General features: G+C 58.6%; 1 protein-coding gene across 4 annotated transcripts in view; it reads right to left on the bottom strand.

Moving 5' to 3' along the window:
• Nucleotides 1-19586, bottom strand: part of PPFIA4 (PTPRF interacting protein alpha 4) — a 53328-nt gene that overhangs the window by 15202 nt on the left and 18540 nt on the right. For all 4 annotated transcript variants that reach the window (XM_056511512.1, XM_056511513.1, XM_056511511.1 and 1 more), the window contains 11 exons: nt 11422-11523; nt 11154-11318; nt 10557-10631; nt 8954-9049; nt 8223-8444; nt 7663-7809; nt 6819-6953; nt 6067-6150; nt 5127-5258; nt 3519-3581; nt 2245-2336 (listed from right to left, as the gene is read on the bottom strand). In XM_056511512.1, the coding sequence (XP_056367487.1) occupies nt 2245-2336; nt 3519-3581; nt 5127-5258; nt 6067-6150; nt 6819-6953; nt 7663-7809; nt 8223-8444; nt 8954-9049; nt 10557-10631; nt 11154-11318; nt 11422-11523 (1313 nt within the window). The remainder of the gene's footprint in view (nt 1-2244; nt 2337-3518; nt 3582-5126; nt 5259-6066; nt 6151-6818; nt 6954-7662; nt 7810-8222; nt 8445-8953; nt 9050-10556; nt 10632-11153; nt 11319-11421; nt 11524-19586) is intronic.

Here is a 19586-nt window from a genome sequence, read left to right as displayed (position 1 = left end):
GGCAGTGCTGTCCAAACTCTCCTGGAGCTCTGGCAGCCTCGGGGCTGTGCCCATTCCCTGGGCAGTGCCAGCACCTCTGAGGGAAGAACCTTCCCCAAAATCCAGCCTGAGCCTCCCCTGCCACAGCTGCTCCCTGGGTCCTGTCCCTGCTCAAAGAGATCAGAGATTGGAGCTGCCCCTTCTGAGGAATCTGCAGCCTCTGGTGACCTCTGACCTCAGGAGACTCCCAGCTTTCCCAGACTGTCAGAAGTTCAGCCCTGGGCCTTCCCCTGCTGCTCCCTCTCCCTTCTCTGTGCACCAATCGGGGTACCCAGCCAGTCTGCCCAAAACCCCCTGCTCTGGGGGGCTGCTGAGGAGCCAAGGCAGAACAGGCCCCTCCTGCCCCTCTCCAGAGCAGCTGCAATCCCCCAACACAGCCTGGGTCTTCTCCATCTCCACGTACCCAGCAGGAGCCAGCCAGGGAGCTCTTCTCCTTTTTATGTTTATTCCAACATTTTCATGAGAAAATACCCTGATGGTGTCGGTCTTTTCTCCCAGGAAGTGAGTGACAGGATGAGGGTAAATGGCCTCAAGGGGAGGTTCACGCTGGATATTGGGAAAACTTTCTTAATTGAAAGGGTGGTCAGGAGCTAGCACAGGCTGCCCAGGGCAGTGGTGGAGTTCCCACCCGTGGAAGTGTTCAAAAAATGGTAGATGTGGTACTTTGTGATGTGATTTAGTGGAAATGTTGGTATTTGGGTGAAGGTTGGACTTGATGACCTTGGAAAATTTTTCCAAGCTTAAAGACTCTGTGATTCAATGAATAAAATTCCACTTGAAACATCTCTCAGGTGTGAGGACAAGAGCATTGCTGGAATCTCCCAGTAGGAACCAGATGGGATTTCTTCACCCTCCTGCTCCCTGCCAGGGCTGGTGCTTGGGGCCTGGGGAGTCCCATACCAGGCAGAGCAAGGCTGGACACGAGGACACTGAGCCACTCATGGTGCTCATTCCATGTCTCCACTTTGCCTGCTTGTTCCTCTTGGCCCTGAAGACCCAACCATGGAGCTGAGCAAAGCACCTTCCTGGGCACAGGGTGATTACCCCCCCTCTCATACAGTGCTACTGGAGACTCGAGGTTGGTTCAGTTTAAGGTGAATTTAAGATGATAAAAGCAGCAGCCCCAGGCAGACTGTGGTTTTCCACCTGGGCCTGGTTTGCAGTGCAGATACAGGAGATAAAGCAGCATGGCAGCAGCATGGCTGGGCCAGCCTGGTGTGTCAGAGGCACAACCCAAGTTTCAGGGATTTCAGAGCTACTGACAAGCTGCTGCCCAGCTAATGGGGGCTCATTCTGCAACTCAAGATTTCTGCTGATTTTTCATCTGAGAAACAGAAAAGATCAGCAAACTGTCTATCCTGCTCTTACAGACCCATCCAAAGAGGTCCCACACATGCTCCAGACTGTGCTCCAGCACTCAGCTCTCCTTCATCCTCACCCTCCCCATTTCCTCTCCATGACAGACACAGTCTCCAGGCCTTCTCCTCTCTGCTGACAGATCCAAAGCTGGTTACACCAGCCCTTCCCCATCTTTTCCAGCCTTGTTAAGAGGGAAATTTTCTTCACTGGTTCTCCCACTGACCCCTTGCTGCCTTGAACCCACACTGGGAGTGCTCAGGGCAGGGTGTGGTGTCCCAGCTGGCTGCAGCAGCTCAACAGGGTTGTTGTGCTGTCACCCTCCTTTTCCACTCCCATTTCCCTGGAGCAGCTGTGGGTATCCTGGTCAGTGCCAGAAGATGCACTGGCAAGAGGCCAGAGATGGACTCAGCTCTGCTCATGGTGCCCTGGGCAGGGATGTCCCCATGTCCCAGCTGACTTTAAATGAAAGGATGTGGGAGGACCATTGCATTGGAGAAAGAAGGGCTTCATTCTCCTTTGCCTGCAACAGCTCCAAAGCAATTCCTCCTTTTGCACCAGCCAATCCCCTGCACTCCACAGGGGAACATCCAGCTCTCAGAGCAAAATAAGTCCTAAGCCACTTGTGCAGAAAAAGAAGCAATACCCAGTGGTTTCCAAATCTGGGGCCATTCAGTTGGGCTGGGCTGCTCTCAAGAGTCTATGTCCCACCCCAGGTCAGACCCACGGTGGGAGAGCACGGCTGGAGCTGACCCTGCACCAGAAACACCCAAAGCCAGCAGCACTTTGGGGTCCCCAAGGCAAAGTGCCCCCAAAGCCAAGGGTGCAGGGCTTTGCCCTGGCACTTACCTGCTGTGCACACTCTCCACAAACGTCCCACTCCTGGTCTTGAGCTGATCCACCTCCAGCCTCAGCTTGTCGATCTCGTCAGACAGACGCCGCTGTTCGGGGAGGATGGGACAGGCAGGTGTTGGGCTTGCTCTGGAGAGCTGCCAGGTTTGGGCTAATCCACATCCTTGGCTATTGCCATGTTCACATTCCCTTTACAGATCCCCACCCCAGGTTTAAAGCATCTTGGACACATCAGTAAAGAAACAGCTCATGCAGGCACAGGGAACAATGGTGCTGGGGAGGGAGGATCAGGACAGACAGACACTGGTGCTCAAGGAATGCTGCTTTGGGAGATGAAGGAAAACAGGTCCCACTTGGATGTTCTGGTTCTGCTCCAGACTGTACATGTGTGCTCCCTTGGCAAGGGATCAGTAGTGAGAGACCCCCCAGCCAAACTTGCTGCTGGCCCTGCCTCTCCTGCCCCCAGCCTCCTCCCCATGGGGAAGCTGTGCCCGCTCCCAGTGCTGGGAGATGGCAGGGGGAGGCTGCAGATGGACCAGAAGGGATCTCCTGGGCACAGCAGGAGCCAGTCTGGAGGAGAAACAGACTGAGCCAGGGTGGGCAAGGTGCTAGCAGCGTCATACGAGTCCCTGAGCTCTGCCCTGCCCAGACCTGAGAAGACATGGCTGGGAAGCACAAGGAATAAGCACACATCCTCCCTGAAGGCAAAGGAAAAAGCAGCCTCCCTAATCCCCCAAACCATGCATGAGACATGCAGCACATTCCAAAGCTCCCACTGCTCCAGAGCCACGTCCCTCCAGCTTTCTGGCCAGGCTACTAGGGGTCCATGCAGATGATACTGAGATGCTTTATCTGAGAGCAGGGTGTGAACACCTACGGGGCCTCTGCAAGCTGGGCATGGGGCAGATGTCCCCCACAAGTCTGAGAAAGCCTCAGGGGCCAAGGGGACATGGCTGCCTGAGCCCTCCTCTGTGCACGAGTGAAGCCACCCCAGCCTCGCCAGTGTCCCAGCGGGTCAGGGATGGGTGAGTGTGACACACAAATGGGACCCCACATGCCTGGCAGGGAACTGTTCCAGGGCTCTCTGGGAAGGGGGGTGGCAGCTTCCATCCAGCTACTGCGTGGGTGAGTGTGTGGCCTCCTGCTGCCAGGTGCTCTGGGATCCCAGCTCCTCCCAAACTGGGGCACTTCAGGAGAAGCAAGTGCTCCTAGCCAGGGGTTGGGAGTGAGGCAATGCCATCACTGGGTCAGGCCCCTGCAGCCACATTTACCTTGTCATGCTGGTGTTCCTCTATCTGCTTTTGGGTATTTTCCAGCTCTTGTAATAATGTATTCTTTAAGAAAAACCAAAGAAAATAAAAAGGAACAAAAACAGGAAAGAAAAAGAGAGACCATTTAGGAAATGACCGTGCAGCCTACCAGGAATGGCCAGTGTGGAATCCCTGTGTAGTGAACACCTGGAAAAGGCTCCCTGGGCCATTCCTCACCTGCCTGAGCACAGGTCCCCTCTGCAAAGCTCCTGCCTCTCAAGCAGGGTGGCCACAGCTCAACTCCTGCCCCACCCTGGGGCTGAGCGTGGCCATGGAGGGCGACTGGGGGTTTGATGGACAGGGCTGGAAGGTTAGGAAATATGTCTGAGAGGAGAACAATTCCTCAAGCAGCTGGATCAAGGGGAAAAATGTCCCTTACATCTAAGCTGGGGAGTAGGCAGGAGGGAAAGGAGATGTGCTTATAGAATCACAGAACCATGGGATTGTTCAGATTGGAAAAGCCCTCTAAGACTGAGCCCAACCATTCCCCCAGCACTGCTGTGTCCATGGCTAAACCATGGCCCCAAGTGTTACATCCATGTTTTTGGAACACTTCCAGGGATGGTGACTCCACCACTGTCCTGGGCAGTCTATTCCAATAGAATATTTTTTTTCCTGATATCGATCTAAACCTCCCCTGGAGAGTTTGTAACTGCCTGAACCAGTGCTCATTTTGGTAAGTGCTGGCAGCCAAACAGGATCATTTTTGGATAAAAAATGGATAAACTCTCAGGGTGGGCCAGTGCTGGCACCAGACCGGGGAGCAGGCAATGCCCTTCACAACATGTCATCACTCTGGTCCCTGCTGCTTGCTGGGGTGGGATTTGGACTCATCCCTGCAGGCTGGGTCCTGCTCTTTATCCAGACAAATCTGCTGAGCAACTGGACATGCTGGCACAGCCACGTTTGGCTGGGGACAGAAGGAGCAGAGCAGTAGGGGGACAGAGCCAGCCCAGGAGGTATCAGCTGGGGGATGCACCCGTGTGCTCTGACTTGCTGAGGGCAGGAACCCCGAGAGAGCTGAATCACCAAGGCCTACCCCTGGCACTCTGGGTGGATCTTTGCCTGGAGCCAGCTGCTCCCAGCTAATTCCATTCACACCAAAGCAGCCACAGCTTCATCTGGCTCTTCCAAGGAAAACCAGTTCCCCAGGAGTCAGGTGGGAGATGTTCATGGACACTGCCCTGGCTTGCAGAAGGGAAATCAGTCTGCACCTGGGGGCAGCAAGGTTTTAAGACAGCACGTGGAGGAATGGGCACTGGGACAGGATGAAAACTGCATTTTTTCCTGCAAAATGCAGTGGGGATTTGCTCTGACAACTGAGCACAGGTGGCATTGGGGCTGCACCTAGACACAGGGAGGTGAGGGAATGGAGCAGGACAAACCCTGCTGCTGTGGGAGGTGCTAGGAGGGGATCTCCCTGGCTGTGGTGGCCGGAGCAGCTCCCTGTGTTCCACCAGCACAGCCATGTCCTGCATGTCACCATTTCCCTGCACAGGCACCCCCAGCCCTGGGCCATGGCTGGAAGAGGCACAGAGGGACTGCAGACCCCTCTGGCCCTGGCACTACCTTCTCCTCCAAGGCTGCCATCCTCTCCTTGAGGTGCAGCTGCAGCCGCTCGTTGGACTCGCTCAGCAGCCGGTCCACGGTGTCCGAGAGCCGCTTGTTGTGCTCCTCGTTCATCTTCTCCCTCTGCCGGGCCTGGGACAGACACAGTGACCCTGCGTCACATCCAGAGCAGCTCAGTGCCTCCTGCCATCCTCTGCCTGCTCTGGTGCCAGAGGTTGCCCACCAGGCCCAGCTTTTGGCACAAATCCACCTCTTACAGCACTGGTTGTACTCCCTGTGGTGGCTCTGCTGCTCTCTGCTACCTCCCAGCCAGGGATGAACAGGAGAGAAAAGGATTTAGGGACATCATGTCAGCCTGCCCCTCAAAAAAGCTTCTCCTGTGTACTTGCCAGGAATATCCACACTGGGGGCACTTTTCAGACCCAATGGATACTGAACCTCTGGATTTTCAAATACCCATCTTAGGGCAAATCACCTGGGGGCTTCCCCAGGGCACATCTGTAACATCACCTGAGTGACCCAAGAAATAGGCATCAAAGCCTACTGCATGGACAGCCCAGCCCCTGGCTGAGAAGCACAGAAGCTGAAGAAGGGACTGTGCAGCCCAGCACACAGCAGCTCAGCTTCCCTGCCCTTTCCATCCTGCTGATCCAGGCTCAGGAGAAGAGCTGCTGGAGCCTCCCCTCCCACCCTGCATTTGGGGTCCCAGCTTGCCCCAGGGGGTGATGCTGGGAGAGGACCAGGTGTGGAACATTAACAGCAAGTCTTGGATGCCTGGAAGAGGGGAAATCACAGCAGAGTGTCATGAGCTCCTGTGTGGCTCAAGTTTAAGCAATCCTGGATGGGAAAGGATTAACTAGGCTGCTCTCCCAACCTGCTCCTGAACTGCAATCCAGGTGTGCCCAGGTACTCAGATACCAAGGCAAGGATCAAGACTTACCCTGGCCAACTCCTGGTTCTTCTCCTCCAGCTGAGTCTCCAGCTGCCTGAGGTGCTCCTCAATGCTCCCGTGCCTCTCTTCTGCCTGGGAAAAGCAGAGCAGCCTTCTTGGATTATGTTCCCCAAAGCCATGAGGGCCCCCCTGCATCCTGGTGTCCATCTCTCCATCTGAGTCCTTCCTGGCATGCAGGGCTCTCTCCCACAGCCTGCATCCCTGCCAGGGCTCCCTGTGAGCCCAAACCAGCCCTGCTGGCACAGTGACAGGAGCTGGAGGTGCTCTGTGAGTGACTAAACACCATTCCAGAACCCAGGAAGGGCAGGGATGGTCGCATCCATCCCTCCCTCCAGGCCTGCACCCTCCAAAATCCAGCTTGGTGCTTCTTTCTCCTCACCCTAGAGTGGTCTCACCCAAGCCAAAGGGCATCCACACCGACAGGGCCACCCCTGCCTTGGAGAAAGGGGCCAAGGGAAGGGAGCAAACCCCACATGTGCAGGACACATTGAGGTGCCCTTTAAAGGTGGTGCCTTGTCCCTGCAGCAGTGGGGACAGCAGGGAAAGAGAGGCCACAGCTGGGAAGGAGAGTGGGATGCCTTGGGCTGCCAGGGGCTCCATCACTGCAGGGGATCCCAGCTCCTGCCCTGGTCCCAGCATTGCCCTCGGGCTCCAGTCCCGGCCCTCCTTCCCCAGCCCCTTCCCTTCCATTCCCCTGGTGTCTGACAACCCCTCCAGCCCCGCCCCAGCCCGGCACTCGCCTTGGTGAGCGCAGCAATGCGCTGGGCCAGCTCCGCCTCCACCTCGGGCAGCGTCTCTGCCTTTCTCATCGTCTGCTGCAGCTTCTGCTCCGCCAGCTCCAGCAGCTCCTGCAGGTGCCGAGCCTTCTCCTCGCACTGCGGGGCAGCAGCGTGACTGCCGGGCACGGCCCGCCCGCCCCTCCTGCCCCACGGTCCCTCCTGCCCCTCCTGCCCCACAGCCCCTCCTGCCCCCCCTAACCCACGGCCCCTCCTGCCCCACCTGCCCCTCCTGCCCCTCCTGCCCCACGGCCCCTCCTGCCCCACCCGCCCCTCCTGCCCCACGGCCCCTCCTGCCCCACGGCCCCTCCTGCCCCACGGTCCCTCCTGCCCCACAGCCCCTCCTGCCCCACGGCCCCTCCTGCCCCACGGCCCCTCCTGCCCCACGGTCCCTCCTGCCCCACAGCCCCTCCTGCCCCACGGCCCCTCCTGCCCCTCCTGCCCCCCCTAACCCACGGCCCCTCCTGCCCCACCTGCCCCTCCTGCCCCACGGTCCCTCCTGCCCCACCCGCCCCTCCTGCCCCACGGCCCCTCCTGCCCCTCCTGCCCCCCCTAACCCACGGCCCCTCCTGCCCCACCTGCCCCTCCTGCCCCACGGTCCCTCCTGCCCCACCCGCCCCTCCTGCCCCATGGCCCCTCCTGCCCCACGGCCCCTCCTGCCCCTCCTGCCCCACGGTCCCTCCTGCCCCACCCGCCCCTGCTGCCCCTCCTGCCCCACCCGCCCCTGCTGCCCCTCCTGCCCCACGGTCCCTCCTGCCCCTCCTGCCCCACGGCCCCGCCAGGGACACTTCGGGTCCCGCTCTGGTACCTGGCGGTGCAGGGACTCCTTGTTGGCCAACTCGTTCTCCAGTTTGTCATTGAGGTCGTGGATGGACGTGGCCTCTCGCTGGGCTGCCAGGTACCGTTTCTCCAGCGTAGTGATCCTCTCCTCCATGTCCTCCTTCTGTGCCAGGGCCTGAGGAATCGATGGGCTGTCATCAATGCTCTGTGACAGCACTTTGGGGGTAACAGGGCTGTCCAGCTCCTTCAAGCCTGGGACACCCCAAGTGCAAGGCATGTGAAAACTCCCCTTGACACAGAGATGAGGGACAGCAGAATGGGACAGTGATACAGGGAGAGTCAAACAATCACAGGAAAACCTTGTAGAGAGGACACAGGTCACTGCCCCAGGTGTGCATCACACCTGAGAGCCTGTCTGTAACTTCAGGGAAGGCCTGCTGGTGGACTTGGGGACAATTTCCCAAAGGCAGTGGCCTTTTCTGGAGAACACCCTGCACACAGCAGGAGTTCCAATCCCTTCCCAGCCCAGTGGGAGCAGCTGTAAGGTCTCTGCCCCAGGCTGGGCAGTGCAGGGGGACAGGGACTCACCTCTCGGAGGTCCCTCTGGTACTTGCTGCTCATCTCCTCAGATTTGATCAGATCCTTCCTGGCAGTGCCCAGATCCTCCTCCAGCTCGGCCACACTGGCAGCCAAGGCAGAGATTCGCTCCTTGGCCTGGACCACTTCAAAATTCTGCTTCTCCAGGAGCTCCTGCAGCTCCACCACCCGCCCGGCCTCATCATCTGGGTGGACAGAGCCATTGGAGAGACGCTGCAAGGCACCAGAGAGGGACGTGGGTACCGGGATGCTCCAGAGCTCCCAGGCTGTGGCACTGCCTGCAGCCACTGAAAATGGGAATGTGGCCCTGCAGGGACTCAGTGAGGGGGTGGAAGTGGAGACAGGAGGCTCTGGGACCTCCATCAACAGCCTCCACAAGCCAGGGCTGGAGCTTCTTACAGGAATGATGGAACAGGGATGGCTGAGGGCTTCCCAGAGCATCTGGTGGAAGGTGTCCCTGCCCATGGTGGAGGTTGGAACAAGATGGCCTTTAAGGGCTCTTGCCATACAAACCATTCTGTGATCTCTGGTAGCAGAACCCCTTGGAGCACCCAAGCACAAATTCCCCTCACTCAAAAATGTCCTGTATCCACCAGGAAGCGTATTTCCCACAGAGTTGGACCAGGGGAGAGGGAAAAAGGTTTCCAGCACCCTGGAGCCAGCACCAGGGAGGTGGGAGAAATGACTGAGCATGGTCAGAGCAGGGTTTGCAGGGCTCTCACCTTCCAGGGCAGCTTGGGTGCTGGTTCCTTGGGCTCCCTCTCATCGCGCTCGCCCGCCGCGGGCTCCCGGCTGGAGCCCTGCTGCAGAGCTGCCACCTGTGGGAACAGGCACTCAGCACTGGGACACAGCAGGAGTGAGGCACAGGGGGCAGCCAGGGTGCACCAGCTTCCTGCCACAGCCCTGCTTCTGGCTGGGGCACCGGAGGGAACAGCCCTGAGCTGGCACTGCTGGGGTCACACCCGGGGGCAGCTCTGGGCCTCTCAGTTTGGGAAGATGTGGAGGGGCTGGAGCATGTTCAGGGAAGGGAACAGAGCTGGGGAAGGGTCTGGAGCATCAGGAGTGGCTGGGGGAGCTGGGGGGGCTCAGCCTGGATCTCCTGGCTCTGCACAACTCCCTGAGAGGAGGGGGCAGCTGGGGGGTCAGGCTGTGCTCCCAGGGAACAGGGAAACAGCCTCCAGCTGTGCCAGGGGAGGGTCAGGTTGGACATCAGGAAAAAAATTTTCCTTGAAAGGGTGGTCAGGCCTTGGCACAACTATTCAGGGCAGTGCTGGAGTCACCATCACTGGAAGTGTTCAAAAAACAAGTGGACGTGGAACTTCACAATATTGTTCAGTGGCCATGGGGGTGTTTGGTCAAAGGTTGGAGGCTTTTCCAGCCTTAATGATTCCATGATTCTAAGAGAGAGGAAGTCAGAGGTGCTGGGAAGGCTCAGCATTGAGGGATGTTTTCCTGGTGAGCCCCGGATTCTAGGGCTCCCTCCCAGCTCATTTCACTGGTTTACAGCCAGACAGATTCTGAAGCCAGTGCAGCAGGAGCAGGGGATAAACACTGGCACTATGTCCTGCTCTGAGAGGGGAGGATGGAGAATGGTCCCTGCAAGGAAAGGGGCCTGTGAGCCTGGGAAATACCATGAGACTTATCCTGGGAACTGGAAAGAGGAGCAAAATTTGGCTTGCAGATGCTGTAGGAATGGCTCTTTCCTTTTGGGAGTAGTGACTGGGCACAACCTCCAGGAAAGAAAACAGAGTTCATGTCTCTTCAAGAACACTTTATCCCTGAAAGAGTTCAAAGGGCAGGTTGGACAGAGCTTGGGGTAACCTGGCTAGTGGAAGGTGTACCTGCCCATGGCAGGGGGTGGAACGAGATGAGCTTTAAGGTTTCTTCCCACCCGAATGAGTCTGGGATTCTGGGATTCTGAGATGACCATGGATGGAGGCTGGGGACAGTGAAGTCCCAACCCCAGGACTCCAGCAGTGAAGAAGATGGGGGATGCAAGATGAGGTGCTTGAAGCAGTGTGGTTTGGGTCTCTGCCAAATCAGGGCAAATCCAGTTCACCCTCAGCTCCCTGAACAATTTAGATTCAGACTGTTTTTGTCAGTGACATGAATTCCAAGCAGAAAACCACAGAGAAATGTCACCTGTGAGACAAAACAGTTTTCATAACCTTTACAAGGTTTCCTTAAATACAGACAAACTTTCAAGTAAACAGCAATTTTAGAACAAAAGCTTTACATCAAACTTGACTGAATGCAAACACCACAGGACCTCCCAAAGGTAATGGAGAGCACTCCCAGCCCAGCAGGTGTCCAGGTACCTCCTACCTGCCGATGGGCATCCACCAGCTGCTCCTCCAAGGTGGCCACTCGCTCCAAGGCTGCTCGCAGGCGTTCCCTCACCTGCAGGTGAGTGAAACCAAGGGAAAGGCTGTTATTTAACCAGGATGGGCATGTCCAGGACTTAGGCACACTCCCAGGCCTGTTTGGTGGGCTGACAGCCAGGCCCAGGTGGATTCACAGGTTTAGGATCATCCAGCCCATCACAGAGGGGGGTGAATTGTGTTGGAGACAACGGGCTGGGCCAATTCTTAGAGATCTATGGCCAGAATAGCCTGGAGAGATCTCTGAGCAGAGGAAGGAGATGCCTGAAGTGAATGAATGAGGAGGAACAGCAAAGACTGACCCAGGGTGCCAATTGCCACCACCTCAAGAGTGACCTGGGGGCGTTTTCTGTCCCTGACAGCCTCAAACCCAGAGGATCCACTGGGCAGCTCCAGCAGCTCCTCAATGCAGCTTTGGGATATCCAAGACTTTCCTGCTGATGGCTCCCATGTCACCTTAACCATGCAAAGTTAAGCAGGGAGGGAGTGGAGGGCTGGGAGAAGGAGCTGTGGGTAGGAGAGGTCCCAGCAGCTTTCCCACCTTTTCATCCAGCGCCTTGTGATGCTCAAAGAGTGACTTGAGTGCCTTGAGAACCTCAACCTCACTGGACACCCCGGATGGCGACTGGGCCTGTCGCTTGACCACGGTCATCCTGAGGGAGCGCTCATGGCGAGACACCAGGCACTCCAGGTGCTCCAGCAGGAGCTGCAGGGAGAGCAGAGGGGGGCTGTCACTGCCAGGGTGGGCCAGCAGCCCCTGTGTCCCACAGGCCCAGGACTGAGGCCTGCCAGCAGGCCCCCAGCCTTACCCGGGTGTTGTTGCGCTCTGCTTTCAGCTCCGAGATCTCCTCCTCCCGCTCCAGGAGCTGCTCCCGGCAGGCGCTGAGCTCCCGCGTCAGCGTGGCAAACTCCTGCAGAGAGCAGGCACTGAGCCCCACTGCTGCACCTCCAGCACAGCATCCCCATCCAGACCCAACCAGGGCAACGCTGTGGGCAGTGTGGAGAAACCGGTGCAGAAGCACAGCCAGGCCAGGAGGGGATTTTTTCCCTGGCTTACCTCATGTTTTGGACAAGGAGAACACAGCAGCTCAAGATTTATCCCACTTGGTTTGATGTCCAATGACACAAGAAACTGCTCTACAGCTGCAGAGGTGGTCGATGGCATTTAAAGCATCCCAGTCAAGACCACCAGCATGTTTCCATTCCCACTGTCCCCTGGATGCAGCTCCCACCTTGGAGCATCCCTTCAGGCTAAATCTTTCCACAAAGCCACAGCAGTCAGGATGAGTCCTCTGGCCTCAGCTGGCCTCTGCCATGGCCTCAGGACCTGGAGTCACCCAAAATTTTCTTCCAAAAGAAAGAGGTTGCTGCCTCAGTCCAGCATGTGGAGCCCCAGAGAGCTGCATATGGGGCACCCCCAGGTTCTGAGTCCCAGCTGAGAGGGATGGGCACCGCAGGAGATATGCCAGGTGCCACCAGCTCTTGCTGCTGCTACTCTCCCTCCAGGGATGTGACAGCCAGCAAGGAAAAGCCATGCCCAGAGCAATGCCAAAGGAATGCTGCACACCCAGCACATCCCTTGAGACAGGATGAAAACTAAATCACACTGGTGGCTGTGTGAGAGGGGAAGGGAAACTCGCTTTGAAGTCTCTCGGGTGCAGGAGGGTTTTCTTCCCCCTAAAAAAGAAACCCAGGCACCTGAGTGAGCCCAGGAGCACCTCCCATTGCTCCCAGTTGCTCTTCAGTGGTGCCAGGCCCAAGTGAGGTTTTGCAGCTGGGATTTCTTAGGGTGAGAAATGCAAATGCAGGAATGCGCCATGAATTCACACCAGGTTCAGTGTTGTTGGAAAGAATTTTAAAAGGCAAAGGATTTCAGAAGAAGCTGAGAAGGATTTGACGGAGCATTAACAAACCAAATTTCAAGAGGGGGCTGAGAGCTGTTTTACAGCATGAAATTCTTTTTCACTTTAATTTTCAGGTTTAGCAAATAAAACCCTCTCAAACCGAAGCAAAGCATTGAGGCTTAGGCTGAACCAAATGCTCTGCTCACCTCCAAGTGAAACCCGTGACAGCTCCAAGAAATCCAGAGCTTTTTCATCTGTTTGCCCCAGACAGGTTTTCCCCCTCCCTCTCCACCCCAAAGCTGTCCCACTGGTGGGGGTTGTAGCCTGGGATTGGTGGGGATGGTGGTGGCACTGGTGCAGTCGAGACCTCACAATGGGACAGCACCTGAGCAGGCTGCAGTGAGGGGAAAGGGAAAGAGTCACTGTCCCCATTTCCTGCCTGCCACCTGCCTCAGGCCACCACCACACCCCTGCCCCACATTCCTGCTCCAAAATCCCTGCTCCGGCATTGCCCCAGGGCCTGAGGTTTCCAGCTCCTTCCTAGACCCCCTCCTGCCCCATCCATTCCCCAGGGACCACTCCAGCCCTGCAGTTTTCCCTCTTCCCATCCCTTCTTAGGAACCACTCCAATCTGGGATCACCCCTGGCCCATCCCTTCCCCAAGGATCCCTCCAGCGCTGGGATCACCCTTCTCCCCACCAGTTCTCCCCCAAATCTATCACAACACCCCAAACCTCGTCACTAGCCTCTGCCGTGCCCCCTCCCACCCTTGCTCTGGGGCCGTCCGGCAGCGGCAGGAGCAGAGGGAGCCCGGGCAGCCCCGCGAGGACCCGGAGCCGCGCTGCGCTCTCTGTCCGCGGGAGCTGCGCTCTCCTTGAGCGGGAGCTGCGCTCTCTGTCCGCGGGAGCTGCGCTCTCCTTGAGCGGGAGCTGCGCTCTCCCTGCGCGGAGCTGCACTCTCCGTGTGCGGGAGCTGCGCTATCCCTGTGCGGGAGCTGCGCTCTCTGTCCGCGGGAGCTGCGCTCTCCCTGCGCGGAGCTGCGCTCTCCCTGCGCGGAGCTGCGCTATCCCTGTGCGGGAGCTGCGCTCTCCGTGTGCGGGAGCTGCGCTCTCCATGCGCGGAGCTGCGCTCTCCATGCGCGGAGCTGCGCTATCTCTGTGCGGGAGCTGCGCTCTCCGTGTGCGGGAGCTGCGCTATCCCTGTGCGCGGAGCTGCGCTATCCCTGTGCGGGAGCTGCGCTCTCCGTGTGCGCGGAGCTGCGCTATCCCTGTGCGGGAGCTGCGCTCTCCGTGCGCGGAGCTGCGCTATCCCTGTGCGGGAGCTGCGCTATCCCTGTGCGGGAGCTGCGCTCTCCGTGCGCGGAGCTGCGCTCTCCGTGTGCGGGAGCTGCGCTCTCCATGCGCGGAGCTGCGCTATCCCTGTGCGGAGCTGCGCTATCCCTGTGCGGGAGCTGCGCTATCCCTGTGCGGGAGCTGCGCTCTCCGTGTGCGGGAGCTGCGCTTTCCCTGTGCGGGAGCTGCACTCTCCGTGTGCGGGAGCTGCGCTTTCCCTGTGCGGAGCTGCGCTCTCCGTGTGCGGGAGCTGCGCTATCCCTGTGCGGGAGCTGCGCTATCCCTGTGCGGAGCTGCGCTCTCCGTGTGCGGGAGCTGCGCTATCCCTGTGCGGGAGCTGCGCTATCCCTGTGCGGGAGCTGCGCTCTCCCTGCGCGGAGCTGCGCTCTCCGTGTGCGGGAGCTGCGCTCTCCATGCGCGGAGTCCCCCTGGGAGATGGGCAGTGCTGGGCGCACCCGGCCGCAGGCGCGCTGCCCACTCCGCGCGTTATGCAAGAGCTGCCAGCAGCTCCCGAGCATCCCCGAGGATTAGAGCCGGGCTGGGAATGCCGGCGAGCAGAATGCAGCATGGAGATGTGCCAGAGAGGTGCCTGTGCATCGCCGCAGATTTAGGGATGTCACTCCTCCAGTCCCTCAACGCGCCAAGAGTCAGGCGGCAGGGCTCCAGGAGCTCGGGAAATGCATTCTGGCATGCCCAGAACATCTTCCAGCAGCCCAAGCTGTAAACGTGGGGGACACATCAGCTCTGAGCTTTTCCAGCACCAGGCAGTACCCTGCGGATCCAAAGCCTCTGGATCTGCAAAGGTGGAAACTTCTTGCTCTGCCCTGTGGCTGGCAGGGGACACCGGCTATGGACAGGGATGCTCTCCCCGCTGGAGCGAACAGGGCAGGATGGGTGGGACAAGGCATCGGAGGCAGCAAGAGGACAGCGATGGGCAGCACTGGGGACAGGAGCAGCACTGCGGGGACAGCGATGGGCAGCACTGGGGACAGGAGCAGCACTGCGGGGACAGCGATGGCAGCGCTGGGGACAGGAGCACCCGCAGCCTCCTCCCCCGGCATGCCCTCGCCGCGGTGGCCAGGTTGTACAGATGCTCTCGCACTCAGGATTTCATCCTGCCACGGGGGATTAAAGGCAGCAAATCCTCTGGAGGGAGAGGCAGCCGCTGCTGCGGGCAGCCCGACGCACACGCGGTCAGCGGGTCACAGCCGGGCTGGGCACAGCACAGGGCTCCTGCCAGCCCTTCTCCTGGGCTGCTCCTCTCCGAGCCTCCATCCTGACAGGATTGCTGGCTGCATCCCGTGCTCTGCGTCCCACATCCTGTGCCAGCCCTGGAGCGCCCCATGGCAAATCAAAAAGCCCTCAATAACTGTTTCCCCTCCGGGAAAAATGAACATTTACATCAAAAATAGCAACCACCCTGCGGCGAGCCAGGCCAGCAGTGAGGTCAGCCGAGTACACAGGGCCTGAGTATGATGCCTTGGGAATAAAAAATAGGAATAAATCACTCCAGCACCCGCTTGTAGCCACCTCCCTCAGCCAACTTTGCCACCTTGCTCTGGGTCACTGGCGGGCACCAGGCAAGCTGGGGACCATGACAAGCTGTCTCCAGCTCATGGCTGCAGTGTCACACTATGGAGTGCAGCCTCCACCCCCATCCCCAGGTGTGCCATGACCCTCCATCCCAGCAAAATGGAGATAAAGAGGATCCAGATGATTTTCCTCTGCCCTGGCCATGGCTCGGAGTCTCCCAGGCGAGGCAGAGGCGCCTGCCCAGCTCTGATAAGCTCTGGGACTAAGCAGGGACACCTATAAACAGATTAGAAAGTGAAGGAGAGGTGTCTGATCTCCAATGCAAGAGTGGACAATGAGACACAGCCTCTGAGTCCCTGGGAGCCCTGCAGGAAGCCTGGCAGTTCAGAAAGGGGCCAATCTGGCTTAAAACCAAACCTCCACCGTGTGACTGACTGGGCTTGGCCACAAGTTCTGGGGTGAGAGGGAGCAGGATGGAGGGATGGAGCAGGATGGAGGGATGGAGCAGGATGGAGGGATGGAGCAGGATGGAGGGAAGGAGCAGGATGGAGGGATGGAGCAGGATGGAGGGAAGGAGCAGGATGGAGGGATGGAGCAGGATGGAGGGGTGGAGCAGGATGGAGGGAAGGAGCAGGATGGAGGGATGGAGCACGATGGAGGGATGGAGCAGGATGGAGGGATGGAGCAGGATGGAGCGATGGAGCAGGATGGAGGGATGGAGCACGATGGAGGGATGGAGCAGGATGGAGAGATGGAGCAGGATGGAGGGATGGAGCAGGATGGAGGGATGGAGCAGGATTGGAAGGATGCTGTTTACACTGTTGGAGCAGCGAGGGAGACTTGGAGCACCACACAAGGTATTGAAGTGGGATGCTGGGACTCAGATATTCAGTCAGCACCTGGCATGTTGGGAGTTTGGGGTTTCCTCCTTGGCTGCATCAGGGGGAAGGCACAGGGAGGCCAGGAACCAGCAGCACAGAGACAGCTGGAAAAGCATGGAAAGTTTAGGAAGCTCAGGGGAGAAGGCTCCAAGGGCTGTATCATGGAAAAGCTGAAATGCCTAAGTCCTCAGCCCAGGGCCCTCTTGTGTCTCCCCCAGTGTTGTCTGCAGCACACACAGGGATGCAGCAGGATCACACCACAGGCAGCAGAATTCCTGTTTGTGGCAGGAGCATGGCTGCTGCTCCAACTGGCTCCAGCTACAGGATTAACTGCATTTTAAAGCCCCTAATTGGAGTGATTGCTCCTGACAGGAGCAGCAGGGGATGTGTGGGAAGGATGCCCATGTCGGGAAATCACCGCTGCTGACTCAGCACGAGAGGAAGAGTCCCATCCATCTCTGCCCATGTGGCAGCCCCATCACCCCATTTCTCCTTCTGTCCCAGCAGTGGAGCAGAATGAAGAGAAAGCCCCAAATTGGAGATGAGGGGATAAACACAACCCCAGCAGTTGTAGCATGGGATTACACAGATTAAATCCTACTGGGTAAACCCAGGGCTTCGACCATCACCCACCTCCAGCGCTGGACACCAGCACCTTCTGGGCCTCCTGGACACAACACTGGGGCTCTGTGAGACCAGCCATGGGGAATCAGTGTCCTCCCTTCATCAGGATGTGTATTTCCACCTGGGATTGCTCAGGGAGGAGCATTGTGCAGCCAGGCAAGCAGCAATCCATCATCTCAGTGTCCTAGTCTTGTAGGAGCACAACTAGCTCCAATGGTTCTACACAGCTTTCAGATCCCTCCATCCTTCCCAAACTCTGGAGCTGCTTTAAGGGTCTTACCTGGTGGGTGTTTTCCCCTACCTAGGGCTCCTGAGGTTCCCATTTACCTGCTGGTCTTTGCAAGTTAATTTGAGATATACTCTTAAGTTAAATGGGATTGTTTGATGTCATTGATTGTTTGTTTGGGGACCTCCAGGGAATTTGGGGAGTCTTAGGGGGTCTGCTCACCCCAAAAAGGCCAGATCTCAGCTCTCCAGGCAGCCTAAAAGGCAGCAGAGAAGAGCTTCATGGAGGAGGAACTGCAGGAGGTTTCTGTGGCCATTGGCAGCCCACAGCCCTCAGCCCTGTTGAAATCTGGGAGCTTGTTCTCCCTGACACAGCTGGGGACAGGGACTCCTGCCAAACCCCCAAGCCATGGCAGGACAGGGAGGAGCTCCATCCCACACAGGACCCTGCACTGGCAACACAGCTGGATGCACCTGACTGTCATCCCCTGGTGGCACTGCCCCCAGGAGAAACTGAGCTGGGGGGCTGGGCAGGAGGGAGCTGGGAGCAAAGGCAGTACCTTGGCAGACTGCTGAGAGCACCCAGAAGCAGCTCAGGGCTCAGTCCTCAGCCACGAATTCCTGCAGAACAGGGGGGCTGGAGCCGGAGCTTTCAGCACGATTAAGTCGCATTCAGCACTCCCACATGAATAAATAAATCATGTAAGAAGCATTAAGGCAGCTTAGTCTCCCCAGGAAATCGCCCTGGAGTTCTGCCTTTTGGGGGCTGAGGGATGCCCCATGGATTGGGGGTGGGGGTGGCTCAGCCATGCAGCACAGGCAAGGGGGAATGGGAGCTACAGGCAGGAGCATCCCTGCCAAGGGGTTTGCCCTGGGCAGGCACATCCCCTCCTGCCCCACACCTGCATCTGCACCAGATGCACATTCCCAGCCTGTCCCTTCGGATCCTGTGCCGACACAGCAGCATCCAGCTGCCTCTGTGCCCAGCTGCCACCCATCCCAGCCTCAGCAGGCAGTGCATCCTCCAGCCTGGCTGCACCCAGGGGACACTGCTGATGAGCCTGGGTGCCCAATCCTGCCCTCAAAGAAGGGTTCTTCCAGAAATCCAGACTCCCAATGGAGTCTGAGACACTGCAGGAAGCTCCTGGGCAAAAGAATTCACAGAGAAGGAGGAAGAGGGTGGGACAGACCTGTGGGATGTGCCCTGGGGAGAGAACCGCGCATCCCAGTCCCGCTTACCTGGTACATGCACATGCTGGGATTAATCCCATTGGGCAGGTGAGCGCCTTTGGATTTGCTTCCCGTGTTCATGCCGAGCCCTCATGTCCGGGGGCGAGCACGGGGGGCACCGGGGGCCACCGTGCCCGGGCAGGGACCGCGGGAGGCAGCGGAGGCTGCGGGGAATGGAATTCCCCATGGGACCCGCCCCGTCACATCCCGAGGCGGCCCCGGGCAGCGGCCGCGGGACGGGCACAGCGCTGCCGGTGAGCCCCTGTGCTGACCCAGATCGCTCCGAGCACAGCCCGGGGCTCCCAGGGCCGGCCCTGCGGCGGCAGCCGAGGCTAAATCCGTGCATCCCTTAATCCGGGAGGCTGTGCTGGGGCGGGCACAGCGGCAGGGTGACCTGGCGTGCTCTCTCCGGGGCGGGCGGCAGAGGGACCGAGCCCCCGGCACAGGAGGTGGGGTGAGACCGGAACCACCCGACACCCGGGAACGCCTCAGCAATCTCTGGGGAAGCTGGAAGCTCATCCATGGGGACCCCAGGAGCTCCTGGGAAGCACTGCTGGGTGTTTTGCTCTCACTATCTCGGGCACAGGCAGGACCAGCCCAGCTCTGAGTATGGAACAGCTGTTCCCAAGCTGCTTTCCTCCAGACACGGCAGGGATGCAGAGCTGGCCAGCCAACAGCCCAAACTCTGTCCTAGCTCGTGCCACCAGTTTTGACCCACTTCCCATCTCTCCAAGGTGCTCCAAACCCAACACCCAGGCAAGGAGGATCCCAGGTCTCAGTACTGCAGAGTTAGAACAGGTGCAAACATTTGAAGCCTCCCTTGGCTGTTGGGCTCCTCCCACACCATACCCACAATGGAGCAGACCACCAGCCCCCCAAAATTCCTGCTCCCCCAAGTCTGAGCCCTGGGACACTGTGCTGTCCCACAGGAGCCCACAGGGATGGTAGGAAGCTCAGACACATCCTACACAGCCCTGTGACACTGGGCTCACCCACCTCATCCTCTTCTAGCCTGAACATTTTTGTGTAAATCAAGTCCAGTCCTCTGGAGTACCTGGAGAGGGTCCTGCAGGTGGGGGAACCAGGGGCAGAGCACCAGCAGAGGCCCCAAGGCAAGCCCTGATTCCCCAAGTCCTGGGATGCTCACTGAGCATGGACCTCTGTCAGCCTTGCTGTCCTCTGCCCCTCTGCTCCCTGAGATGTCCCAGTCCCCACCCTGCAGCAGCTCTGCCTCCAGTGTCCCCTCTCAAGACCAAGACTGAGACATAGAAGTCCCACCCCCCAATGGGGAATGGAGCTGATGGAA

This window comes from Oenanthe melanoleuca, chromosome 26, assembly GCF_029582105.1.
Source record: "Oenanthe melanoleuca isolate GR-GAL-2019-014 chromosome 26, OMel1.0, whole genome shotgun sequence".
Classification (NCBI taxonomy): domain Eukaryota; kingdom Metazoa; phylum Chordata; class Aves; order Passeriformes; family Muscicapidae; genus Oenanthe; species Oenanthe melanoleuca.
This window is presented reverse-complemented; position numbering and strand designations above follow the sequence as displayed.